General features: G+C 49.2%; 1 protein-coding gene across 2 annotated transcripts in view; it reads left to right on the top strand.

The window, feature by feature from the left end:
- ACAN (aggrecan) overlaps positions 1-12,928 on the top strand; it is a 47,277-nt gene that overhangs the window by 27,116 nt on the left and 7,233 nt on the right. For both annotated transcript variants that reach the window (XM_068695340.1, XM_068695341.1), the window contains exons 9-12: positions 333-460; positions 605-898; positions 1,271-1,465; positions 1,921-5,424. In XM_068695340.1, coding sequence (XP_068551441.1) covers positions 333-460; positions 605-898; positions 1,271-1,465; positions 1,921-5,424 — 4,121 coding nt within the window. The remainder of the gene's footprint in view (positions 1-332; positions 461-604; positions 899-1,270; positions 1,466-1,920; positions 5,425-12,928) is intronic.

Genomic DNA, 12,928 nt, shown 5'->3' on the forward strand with positions numbered 1-12,928 from the left:
GCAGCTGAGGCTGCCCTAAGGCTGTCTCATAATATCTTCTAGTGACCAATAGACCTTTCTTCTCAACCTGTCCCACCTCTTTCCTAATCTGTGTGAGCATCCTGCAGTGCTGAGCCTCACTGCATACTGACACATTGCAGGAAAGATGGAGGAAAAAATTGTATTCACTGCCCTGAGCTGGAGGTGCGGGTTAAATTTGTTTCCAAGTTGTGCTGGGGTCTCTGAGCACCTCTAAATGTGAAGATTTTATGTCCTGTTCCCAAATACATTGAGATCCTTCATCCAGATCACATAAGGCTGACCTTGGGTTGCCTCCTCTCTTCCCTCTATAGGTATCCCATCGTGAATCCCCGCAGTAACTGTGTGGGAGACAAGGAGAGCTCTCCGGGCGTGCGGTCCTACGGCATGCGCCCAGCCTCAGAGACCTACGACGTGTACTGCTACATCGACAGGCTAAAGGGTGTGTTGTCCCCGTTCCTCTGAGCCCTGCTGTGGAACAAAACGTGCTCCACACCCCCGCGTCTGGGGTTGGGCAGATGTGCCACAGGATGCCAAGGGTGGTGAGGTTCCAAGGCTCATGCTTGTCTTTTCCATTATCTCTCAGGTGAGGTGTTCTTTGCCACCCAACCAGAGCAGTTCACCTTCCAAGAAGCCCAGCAGTACTGTGAGAGCCAAAATGCCACCCTGGCCTCTGTTGGGCAGCTCCACGCTGCCTGGAAGCAGGGCCTGGATAGATGCTACCCAGGCTGGTTAGCCGACGGCAGCCTGCGGTATCCCATCGTGAGCCCCCGGCCCGCCTGCGGGGGAGATGCGCCCGGCGTCAGGACCATCTACCAGCACTACAACCAGACGGGATTTCCCGACCCGCTGTCACGGCATCACGCCTTCTGCTTCAGAGGTACCATCCCACCCCTCGTAGGTCATAAACACCTTCCTGCTCAGGGAGCGGGGTTTCATGAGGGAGCTTGGGCACATCAGGGTCACGGTTTGGGATAAGCAGGATCCACCAAAGAGTTGCTTCTTCTGGGAACTCAGAGGCACATCCTCATAATTATGTATTTACTTTATTGTCTTGATAAGCCCTCGGAGGAAAAGTCTCACCCAATTCCCTCTGCCTCCACTTCTCTGCTCAGCTTGTCAGAAGTAATCTCCCACTATCAGAGTCTTTGTCTACTTTTTCACCAGGGGTCGTTATTTTTGTGTCTGGCTCATCCCTTTTCACCTGAGAATGCGAATTCCTGGAAACTCCCTCCATATCTTTCTTTTCCAGCTCTGCCATCTGTGGAGGAGGAGGGGGTTACCTCGCTCTTTGAAGAAGAGGTGATGGTAACCCAAGTGATCCCTGGAGTGGAGGGGATACCTTCTGGGGAGGAAACTACTGTGGAGATGGAGTTATCCACCGAAATTGAGAATCAAACAGCCTGGGGAACAGAGGTCTTCCCAACCGACGTATCACTGCTCTCAGGTGGGTCAGGTGCTTCTCCATCTCTTGGGTCATGTTTGGCTGCTCTGGTAGGGCCAGGGCACTCCTAAAATAAACAGGCTGTGTCCTCACATGAGGGAATCCTCTCCTAATGCATCCAGGAATCAAAGAGGAAGCTCAGAGGTCTCCTATCATGTGGAGTTAGCTCTTCACATAACAGCCTCAGGTGCATTTCAGAAGAGTGTGCTGGGAAGTGTGGAGGTGCTCAGGACATATCCTGTGCAGTTAACAGTTACTTAAGATATTTTACTCATTAACAAAATTGAGGGGATCAAAGGATTTTTGCAAGTGCCTTTATCCCAAAGGTGATTTTATTATTTTATTAGATATCAGTTTGGAGGTAAAGTCAATAGGGAAATTGTTGATAGCTTCTTTACAATAATTTAGTAAATAATTGTCCTATCTCCCTCTCCTTTTCCCTTCCTTTTTTTTTCCAGTGAGCCCGTCTGCTTTTCCTCCAGCTACCGTACTACCAGAGGAAACAAGTACCAATGCTTCCATCACCGAAGTGTCAGTGTCAGGAGAGATCCCTGAATCCGGAGAGCACCAAGTCAGTGGTGAATCTTCAGCATCAGGGTGGGTATCTGGAGCCCCAGATACAAGCGGAGAACCAACTTCTGGAGGTTTTGAGCTTAGTGGAGAACACTCAGGGATTGAAGAAAGTGGATTACCATCTGTAGACCTGCATACCAGTGGCTTTGTACCTGGAGAAAGTGGCCTGCCCTCCGGGGACCTGAGTGGCTTGCCTTCTGGCACTGTTGATATCAGTGGCTTACCTTCTGCGGAGGAAGATGTAACCGTGTCTGCTTCCAGGATACCAGACATTAGCGGGATGCCCTCTGGAGCTGAAAGCAGCGGGCTGCATTCTGGCTTTAGCGGAGAAATCTCCGGTACTGAACTCATCAGCGGCCTGCCATCTGGAGAGGAAAGCGGGCTCGCCTCTGGCTTTCCTACCGTCTCTCTTGTGGACTCCACCTTGGTGGAAGTTGTAACGACGGCACCGGGACGGCAAGAGGAGGGAAAAGGATCGATTGGAGTCAGCGGTGAAGGAGAGCTATCAGGGTTTCCGTCTGCTGAGTGGGACACCAGTGGAGGAGCCAGGGGGTTGCCCTCAGGAGCTGAAACCAGCGGAGAGCCCTCAGGGCTGCCTGAGCTCAGCGGGGAGCCCTCAGGGGTGCCTGAGCACAGTGGGGAACCTTTTGGGGTGCCTGAGCTCAGCGGGGAGCCCTCTGGGGTGCCTGAGCTCAGCGGGTTCCCCTCGGGGCTGGATGTCAGCGGAGAACCTTCTGGAGTACCTGAGGTGAGCGGTGTGGTGGACCTCAGCGGCCTTACTTCTGGTGGTGATGGAAGCGGTGAGGCCTCAGGTGTTACCTTCATAAATGCCAGCTTGGAGGAGGTGACAACCCCTTCACCCGCAGAAGCAGAAGCGAAAGAGATTTTGGAGATCAGTGGATTGCCCTCAGGAGGTGGGGAGACATCAGGCATGGCGTCTGGGGGGTTGGAGCTCAGTGGCCAGCCCTCGGGACACATGGACTTTGGTGGGAGTGTTTCTGGGGTGCTCGAGATGAGCGGACTTCCAAGCGGGGTCATCGACGGCAGCGGAGAAGTCTCTGGTGTGGAGGTCAGCAGCGGCCTGCCTTCTGGAGAGGAAAGTGGACTCCCCTCTGGCTTTCCTACGGTCTCTCTTGTGGATACCACTTTGGTAGAAGTTGTAACGCAGACATCGGTTGCACAAGAAGTGGGAGAAGGGCCGTCTGGGGTGATGGAGATCAGTGGATTTCCTTCTGGAGACAGAGGACTATCTGGAGAAGGGTCTGGAGCCGTGGAGTCCAGTGGGTTTCCTTCAGGGACGGGAGACTTCAGTGGAGAGCCATCTGGGGTCCCGTATTTCAGTGGAGACACTTCTGGAGCTACGGATATAAGTGGACAATCTTCAGCAGTGACTGATACCAGCGGGGAGGTCTCAGGACTTCCAGAAGTCACTTTAGTCACTTCTGATTTACTAGAAGTTGTGACGAGACCAACAGTTTCACAGGAACTGGGTGGGGAAGCAGCAGTCACCTTCCCCTATGGTTTTGGGCCAAGCGGTGAGGCCTCTGCATCTGGTGAACTCAGTGGGGAAACATCTGCGCTGCCAGAAAGTGGCATAGAAACATCAACAGTTTATGAAACCAGTGGTGAAACATCTGCATATCCTGAGGTGACTGTAGAGACATCCACGATTCAAGAAATCAGTGGGGAAACATCTGCATATCCTGAGGTCAGTGTAGAAACATCCACGATTCAAGAAATCAGTGGGGAAACGTCTGCATATCCTGAGATTAGTGTAGAGACATCCACAATTCAAGAAATCAGTGGGGAAACATCTGCGTTTCCTGAAATTAGCCTAGAAACATCCACAATTCAGGAAGTAAGTGGAGAAACATCTGCATTTCCCGAAATAAGCATAGAAACATCAACAAGGCAAGAAGCCCGGGGTGAAACATCTGCTTACCCTGAGATTATCGTAGAGACATCCACAATTCAGGAAGTCAGTGGGGAAACGTCTGCCTTTCCTGAAATTAGCACTGAAACGTCCACCATTCAAGAAATCAGTGGGGAAAGTTCTGCCTTTCCTGAAATTAGAATAGAAACATCCACCGTTCAAGAAATTAGTGGGGAAAGCTCTGCCTTTCCTGAAATTAGAATAGAAACATCCACAAGTCAAGAAGCCCGGGGTGAAACATCTGGCTTCCCTGAGATTAGCATAGAAGCCTCCACTGTTCATGAAACCAGTGGAGAAACATCTGCCTTTCCTGAAATTACCATAGAAGCCTCCACAGTCCATGAAACCAGTGGAGAAACATCTGCCTTTCCTGAAATTAGCATAGAGACATCCACAGTCCATGAAATTAGTGGGGAAAGCTCTGCCTTTCCGGAAATTAGAATAGAAACATCCACAAGTCAAGAAGCAAGGGGTGAAACATCTGGTTTTCCTGAGATTAGCATAGAAGCCTCCACAGTCCATGAAACCAGTGGGGAAGCATCTGCATTGCCTGAAATTAGCATCGAAACTTCAACAGTTCATGAAATCAGTGGAGAGACATCTGCATTTCCCGAAATCAGCACAGAAACTTCGACAGTCCACGAAATCAGTGGTGAAACATCTGCATTTCCTGATATTAGTGTAGAAACTTCGACAGTCCATGAAATTAGTGGTGAGACGTCTGCGTATCCTGAAATTAGAATAGAAACGTCCACAAGTCAAGAAGCCCGGGGTGAAACATCTGGCTTCCCTGAGATTAGCATAGAAACGTCCACTGTTCATGAAACCAGCGGGGAAACATCTGCATTTCCCGAAATTAGCACAGAAACATCAACAAGACAAGAAGCCAGGGGTGAAACCTCTGCCTATCCTGAAATTAGCATTGAAACATCCACCATTCAAGAAGTAAGTGGGGAAAGCTCTGCCTTTCCTGAAATTAGAATAGAAACGCCCACAAGTCAAGAAGCCCGGGGTGAAACCTCTGCCTATCCTGAGATCAGCATAGAAGCCTCCACTGCCCATGAAACCAGTGGGGAGACATCTGCATTGCCTGCTGTTAACATGGAAACTGCTGCCACATCTCTGGCCAGTGGTGAGCCCTCCGGTGCTCCTGAGGGGAAGGAAATCCATGATGAAACGTCGGGAGCTGCGACACACTCAGTCACAGGCGTTTCGGGGGAAACCTCTGTCCCAGACGTTGTAATTAGTACCAGCACTCCAGATGTTGAGCTAACTCAGGGACCCAGGAGCCCCGAGGAGGCTCAGCTCGAAATAGAGCCCTCCACTCCCGTGGCATCAGGACAAGAGACAGAAACAGCCGCTGTCCTGGACAACCCCCCTCTGCCAGCCACCGCTACTGCTGCTCTGCCTCAAGCCTCACAAGAAGCCATCGATGCATTAGGACCCACCACAGAAGGTACTGTGCCTTCTCCTAATCCTAACACTACGGAGGGGAAGGGGAGGGAGGGAGGAAGGGGGCATAGCTGTTACTTTTTGCTTCTTCTACAGCCAAGAGCATTAACGCAGACGCAGACTGAAGAAGAACATTATTATGGTGGGAAGCCATAAAAATGGGGGGGTCCCACTATCAGTTAACAGCTGAAACCTCACAGTCTCAGTCCCTCATGCAGCAATTATTGGTGTCCCCAAAGAAACCTGTGGTTAACACCCCAACCGTGGGGACAGTTCTGCAGAGGGAATGCTCCTGTGCCACACTGCAGCACCATGAGCACATGAGGCCCCAAACCACGTCATGTTCAGTAGCTCCTGTCTTAACAGATGATAGGCTGTGCCGGGTAGGTACTAATTATCCAGCCCCTGTAACCGCATCCCCAGGAGCCTTGCAGGTGGCTTTCCTTCCCCTGCTGCACCTTGTAGGAGGCATCGGTCGCTCCTCCGAGCTGCTGCTCCTGGTGGATGCGGCTGCAGCCCAGCCCCAATGAGCAGCCCAGTGGAGCTGCCAGGAACACGGCAGGGGCATCGTCTGCTTCTGCCCCCCAGTCCATGGCTGATTGCTGGCACCTAGGTGAGCTCTCCCCTCTGTGCTGCTGGAGGGGGGATGCAAAAAGAGTATTCTGTGAACCATTGGCAAGAGCCGCTGGGTGTGATATGGCTGGCGAAGGCACCAAGGTATTCACGCCCCAGCTGAAATTGCTCTTAGCCATCGCTATCATCTAAAGAAAACAACATCTTTTTTTCTTCTCATGTGGAAACTAAAGCAAAGACGGCTCCGCCCGCCGGAGACTTCCACCCTGGCTGAGGGACGTGGCTGAGAAGTTGGATAAGGCAGGCTGCGAGCCTCTGCCCTGTTTTGTTTCTCTTTCCGTGATGTGCTGACTGGCTGCCCGGACCGCCGGGTGTTTCCAAGCACTTGCTCCATGGCTGCAGGCTGGCCATCAGCTGCTGCGCAGCGCCGAGGGGCTGAGAGGCAAAACAAGCCAGCTGGGGACCAAAATCTCTGCTCTGCGCCTTGTCACTGCTGGCTGTGACATTAGCACCGGGCACACTGCTCCCGTCTTCTTGTTGCCCTTTGGCACGGAGCGTGGCCACCCTCCGGTCTGCATCCTGTGCTGCTCTCTGCAGTGCAAACGGGCAAAATGCGTGAGGTGATGCTCACAGCAAGCCAACGCTGCCTTCTGGCAGCCCCGCTGATAGATGTGCTTCCCTCCACCCTGCCCCTTTTTGGTGCTTTAGCAGGACCCACTGCTGCCAAGTATAAACAAGATACAATATTTAAATCTGAGCAGCCTTGTATGGTGAAAATGCTTCGCTAGCTTTCTGACAACCATGCAGCAAGCAGTGCTGACGTGCCTTGGAGGCATTGGGATGCTACAAGGAGAAGAAGAGCAGGGGCATTGTCATGCCTGCCAGCCACTGCTTCTTGGCCAGGAAGGAGCCCAGGAACACAACATGTCCCACGACATCCCTGGCCATGGCTTGGTTTCACTTTGCTACTGCCAGTAGCAGGTTCTGGGGCTTGGGCCCCATTACAAAACCATTCGTGCTTGTGCTGTGGCATAAAGGTCCTACGTGTGCTTTAGGTGCGTCACGGTTCTGGATGGGCTGCACCCTCACGCTGGGCACTCTGCAGAAGCATGGCACAAAAATATCTGCAATGAGACAAACCCAGTTCCTTCTAGCAGAAGTAATTCATCCTGCCCCCTTCCCATCTTACCTCCTGCACTGGTTAATCCGCACCCCGTGGCACAGGCAGCTGGATTTGGCAAGGGTCTGTAAATGCAGGGCTGTGTGAAGCTCAGCCTGGTTTCTAACTTCGTTTCCATCCTTGAGGCAGTTCCCTCTGCATCATTTCTCTCTGAGACACCAGGTAATTGCAGACCTTTGTTCAGCCCTGGTCCCACACATCCCTGCAGAGCCCCTGCACAGCAGATGCTGCAGGCATGGGCGAGGACAAGGCATTAGGGTGGTTCCAGGGCCTGGGGCTTGGGAACTTCGTACCCAAAAATCTTCTTAGCACACCTAACGAGCCCTGCTTTTGGGCCATGCTTGCTGCCACGTCCTAGCCTGGAGGTAAAAACAAGTCAGCAAAGGCGGAGGCGAGGGGAAGGAAAGGAACCAGCCAGTGAGGCTCAGCAAAAGAAAAAAAAATTGGCCCCAAAGTATGGTTTTATTTCACTGCTTATTCTTTTTATAAATTACCCACAAGGCGATTGCCAGATTCCGCGGAGCATTTGTTAGCCAACATTCTTGTGAAGTATTTAGAAAGAAAACCATGTGTTCGGCAGCTCATGTGTGAAGAAGTTTGAAAAATGTTCCAAAATTGGAACGTGTTGTGTATTCATGAGTCACGGGAATGACGCTCCGGCAGCTGGGGTTTCTAAGCAGGTGACACACAGAGGTAAGCGACCGCTGCGTGGAGCCTAACGTGGATTCCTGATCAACCAGAGATGGGCTGCAGGACACGTGCTTGGTTGGTGCTCCCCCAGAAGATATTCCAGAGTGGAAGAACATTTTGGTCAATGAGCTTCGCAGCAGGATCCCTGCAGGGTGAAACGCAGCCCAGGTTGGGGTCTGAAGGAGGCTCATCCAGGCAGCAAGAAAGTGTACTGACCGTGAGCGTGCAGCACCTCTGCCATGAGGGGAAACTCCTCCAGAAAAGCAAAGTGATGGCAGAAGGGAGGGGAGGAAGGAAAAATGTTCACAGATCTTCTTTTACTTCAGCTACTCTTCCCACTGCGTTGGGAATCGTGAACATGAAAAATCCACAGGTTGGAACCCAAAATAATATTTCCTGTGCTGTGGTTCCCTTTCTACCTGAAGCTTCCTGGTCTTTGACTTTAGCTCTTGCAGAAAGACCACCTCTAATACCCGTGCCTTGTGCTGTGCTTAGAGCTCGCAGGGTGTAATGGTTGCCCATTAAATGCAACAAATTTTGAGTACCACTGAAGCACGGGTGAAGCCAGTTCAGCTCACAAAAGGAGCATGGAGTGAGGAGCAGGGGGCACGCGGCTGCTGGGCTCCTGTCCTGTCATTTAAGTGTTCCAGTTAGATTCAGCAGCCTTGTTAGTGGGATGATTTCAGAAGAATGATATTTTTCTGCTCTGCTGTAGTCCCTACTTCTCTCTAAAGGACAGAGCCAGAAGCACAAGAAGACCAGAAATTAACGCTTGCCATGCCAGTATTCTTTAGTTTTTAACCAAATTGAAGGCTTTGCCTGCACACGTCTTTAGTCAGCAGTTTGACTCCTCCATGAGGACAGGAACCCTACGAGCCTACAGCTTGAAGAATTGTCCATGGACTTGGCGTCTCCACCCAGAGTTTTGCCAACTCAGTGGGTCTTTTTGCTTCTGGTAACATTTGAAGACAAATAATTATTAGCTGAGAAAAGCAAGCTGGCGCTTCAGTGAGAGGCTGTGGTTTGGAGCACTCCGACCAGCCAATGACTTAACAACTTCACTCAGGTCAGGGGGGAAAATAGAAATGTGCTGAAATGGCAGCAATTTATGTTAAGTTTTGCTTCTCTCTGGTGAAATGAACTCATGGAGCCTGCTGCCTAGGGCCCCAGCACAGCTGAAGGTTAGAAGTCATAGGGGGAAAGGTCTTGGTGAGGTTTCCTCCTTCTTCATACCCTGGAAATCCAAGGGACAGTGCTTTGTTGGTTCAAGGAAGACTGACCCAGAAGAAAAATGTCTAAAAACCATTCACCTGGTTCATAATGCTTCACCTAGTGCGGAAAGGAGTGTACATTCTCACGAAGGAAATGGAGTTTCCAGCCCTGGCTGAGAGATGAGCAAAATCAGAAACCATTCACGGCCGCCCAGATGATTTGATGTCTCCTGGACACACTGCATTTTGCACCAAAATTTTATTTGCTTAACTCAGACCTTTCTCTGAAGATGCAGCCTACAGCCCTGGGCTAGTTTTTTATATGTATCAGTTAACTTCTACACACAAGGTTTTGGAGGCAGAGATACTAAAAGTTGCTGAGCTCTCCTTCCATGGGAGTGTCGGACTAATCAAACATCCCAGTAGATTGGCAGCTTCTCCTAGAAACAGGCTGTGCCAATATCTGCCCTTCCACTGCATGGAGGATGTGGTTTAATCATTAAAGTTAATTCTTTTCAGAACTTAATTGCTCATCATAAGTCACTAGCTGGACACATGATGTTCAATGCTGGTACTTTACTTAAAATGTGAGGGAATTGTTTCCCCCAACTCCTCCTATTCTTTTCTTGTAGGAGTCACTCTACAATTGCCCAAATGTTTTTCTTCTCTGAGTTATCAGTTCAAACTTCCCCAGAGTCTCTGAAAAGCAAATTTAATTTGTACCTGGATTTTTTTTTTTCCTTTGGCCTCTAGAAGATAATGTTGTATCGGGTCTCTGAATCCCTGTCTGGATAATCACACTTACAGGAATCTATAAAGAATGGTTGAGAGGCACAACAGGGACAGCTGGACATCCTGAAAATGCCTTGCCTTTCAGTCCTATATTTTCCTCTCTGCAGCACAAAAGCAGGAGTTTAAATCCTCGAGTGTGTTCCTAAACTAGTCACTTAGAGCTCCAGTAAAACTGCACGGTTTATTTCAGGAGCTGGGTGATAGCATCCTGTCTTTTTGCAAGCTGCTTCTCCCCAGTAAATGTTTTAAGTGCAAACCTGGCCTTATTTAATGGATATTCTTGCTATCATCGATCCAGGCTGCCATTGAGAGAACTGCAGAGACTTTGTGACAACTGCACCATTTTAAGAAGTGTTAGCACTGTTTCTAGCATTGTCTTCTTAGCTTGGGATGAAGGATTTTGAAAGGAGTCCCTTCTCGCTGTGTGTTCACTTTTGCATGCCATTTGCCTTCTGAGCAAAACCAGGACTGATCTATTTCTCTTTCATTTCTAAAGGATTTTTCTTTCCAATTTCCATGATCTAGTACAGCACATTGTCTTCAAAGACACTGGGCAAATACTTCTGCTGTGTTTAGTTGCATCAAAAGAAAATAGTACTGACTAAATATAGTAAGTATCTGGCAATGCAAGAGAAAGCTTAGGAAGAAAATGGTGAAGGAAATTCAAAGTTTGCATTGTAACACTGCAACTCCCCTTGCTTTTGCCAGCCAACAGTTTACATCTTCCAGATGCAAGAGCCTATTTACGTTAGATTTCTTTGTTTTAATTTCTGGTTTCGTTTAAAAAAAAAAATCCAAAAGTTAGACCTTAAGTCCAGTTAATATTGTAAAATAGAAACTCTTGTGACAATAGGTTTGGATAATCTTTTGCAACTTCTGGGTGATATTAACTGCAGTGCAAATCATCTCACAAAGAGCTGTTGATTTTGCATTATCCTTGAGAAGTGAGTTAATAATAAGGTCTAAATGGGCTTCCTATTCTTGGCACTGTGAAGCATTTTCTTCTCTGCCTCTGTTTCAGAGCCGAAGCTCTTGAAAGCCAGGGCTGCCTCTGTTCTGCATCCCATGCCACATCAGTTGTCCTTTGTTAGCGAGGGTAATAATAGCAGGAGTTTCTCCTTGTCGCTTGATAAGCTCTCAAGCTGCACCTCAAAGCAAAGCTGACTTTTGAATGACTGCTCACCCAAGCAAATAAATAGCTCACGTACACCTAAGGCCCTTGGGTGATGAGGGAGGGAGGAGGCAGCCGGTGCTGTGGAGCTTGGGGCTGGCCCCTGCTGAGCACAGCCTGCTGGTGACGGGCACAGCGACGTGCTGACCTCACCTAGCCCCAAACTCTGGGGAAGAGGGTGAATTTCTGGCATAGAAAAGGTTAAGAAGAAAAAAGCCAGGCGCTGAGTGATAGATGGGATTCTTTACACTGGAGTTCTCACCTCCCATAAATCCCATGGCTTTGATGTGATATCCTAGAACCACCCACAAACTGCCTTGCCAGGGTTTCCAGAGGCACCATGGCTGCCAATCTTAAAGCTTACTTTCCGAAAAGACCAGATTTTCTGGGAGGACCAGAATCAGCAACACTTCCTCCGAGCTAACTGACATGTTTAAGTTTCCTGCTATCAGCCTGGTGAGGTGATGCTGCATCCAGATGGAGACACAGTCACTGTCCCCACAGCAAACGGGCTGAAGGGGGAGTTTGGTATTTATGATCATCATGTGTTTAAAATGTCTTCTTTCCAGCCATTTGCAGCATGCTTCTGGAGGAAGAAAAAAAAGTCTCACTTTTATTTGTTGTCTGTTTTTCCTTTGCTACCTGTGAGTGCACACCTTCTCTCTGTGTGTGATATATACAGATATATATGGGTACATATGGAGATATACATACCATATATATTGGACGCAGAGATTTGTTTTTACAGCCTATATAATATGTGCAGTCATATTATATACACTGTCTGTAAAAGGAAATTCTGCCCCAGTGTTATTTCCCAGCTGGAGATTTGTGGCAATGAATTTGCATGTGTGTGTCTGCCCCCTCTTCCTCCGGCCCAAGGGATGGCAACAACTCAGAAGAGATCTCGGATGCACCAAGTTTTAGTCCACCTTGCCAAAGATGACCAAAGACTCATTATTCCCTGCTAAATATTCTGCTTTAGCTCTTGCTTTAGTGCTCTGTTCCCACTTCTGCACTGTGCTTTCCTCTCAATGGAGCCTGATGGACAAAGGAGAGCCTTTCCTTACTTGTTCAGCTGGAGCCCACTGGAATCGGCACAAACATCTGCTGCCACTGCTGTTGGAAGCCCGGGGGGACCTCTAGAGCTGTAATCATCCCTCAGGATCCTTCACTTTCCTTCACGCTTTCTGTCTTCTAAGAACTCCAAGTGTCACTGATAAGCAATAGCCAGCCAAGTGCAGCTCCTCTCTTCTACCAGGCCCCCTCCTCTCAGTGAAGAACTAACTGCAGAACTGGTGTGAGTGGTCCATCAGCCATCTGAGGAGCGATTACATTGCTCACAGTGACACAGCCTAGAATAAAGATGAGAGTCCTCATGCTCCAAAGCATGAACCAATTTACCATCCGAGGTCAGGAAGAATGCTTTGCATCCCTCAGGCACGTTACAAAGCATGCCATCTTTTATCTAAAATCATCAGACGTTGGCCACTGTGCAACCAGACGTTCACACCAGGTATAACGTGTCTGCTCTCATGTGTCTGGGGACACTGAGCAACTGGGCTACTCAGGCTGAAAATGCCCTAGCCAGAAGAACACAGACCTTGAGGAGTCCCTGCTCTGCTCTGGTATTTCCACAGCCACCATGTTCATCATCTTTGAGAGTTTCTTCACTAACCTCTCTCATCCAGAAGAGCATGGGAAGTTAGTCAGCACTTTTACAGAGTTGCTTCTCTTCTGAGTGTGAAAGAAAGAGGTGTTATCTCGCATGAAGAGCTAATCAGTCATCACTTAGCCTAACCTACATGGTGTGCTCCCGCCTTCTTCCTTAGTCTTGTTTCTTTAGTTGAACATCTCTGAGATCTTTCCATTCTGAACCATTTTCCTTCTG

The sequence above is a fragment of the Anas acuta genome, chromosome 12 (assembly GCF_963932015.1).
Source record: "Anas acuta chromosome 12, bAnaAcu1.1, whole genome shotgun sequence".
Taxonomy (NCBI): Eukaryota; Metazoa; Chordata; class Aves; order Anseriformes; family Anatidae; genus Anas; species Anas acuta.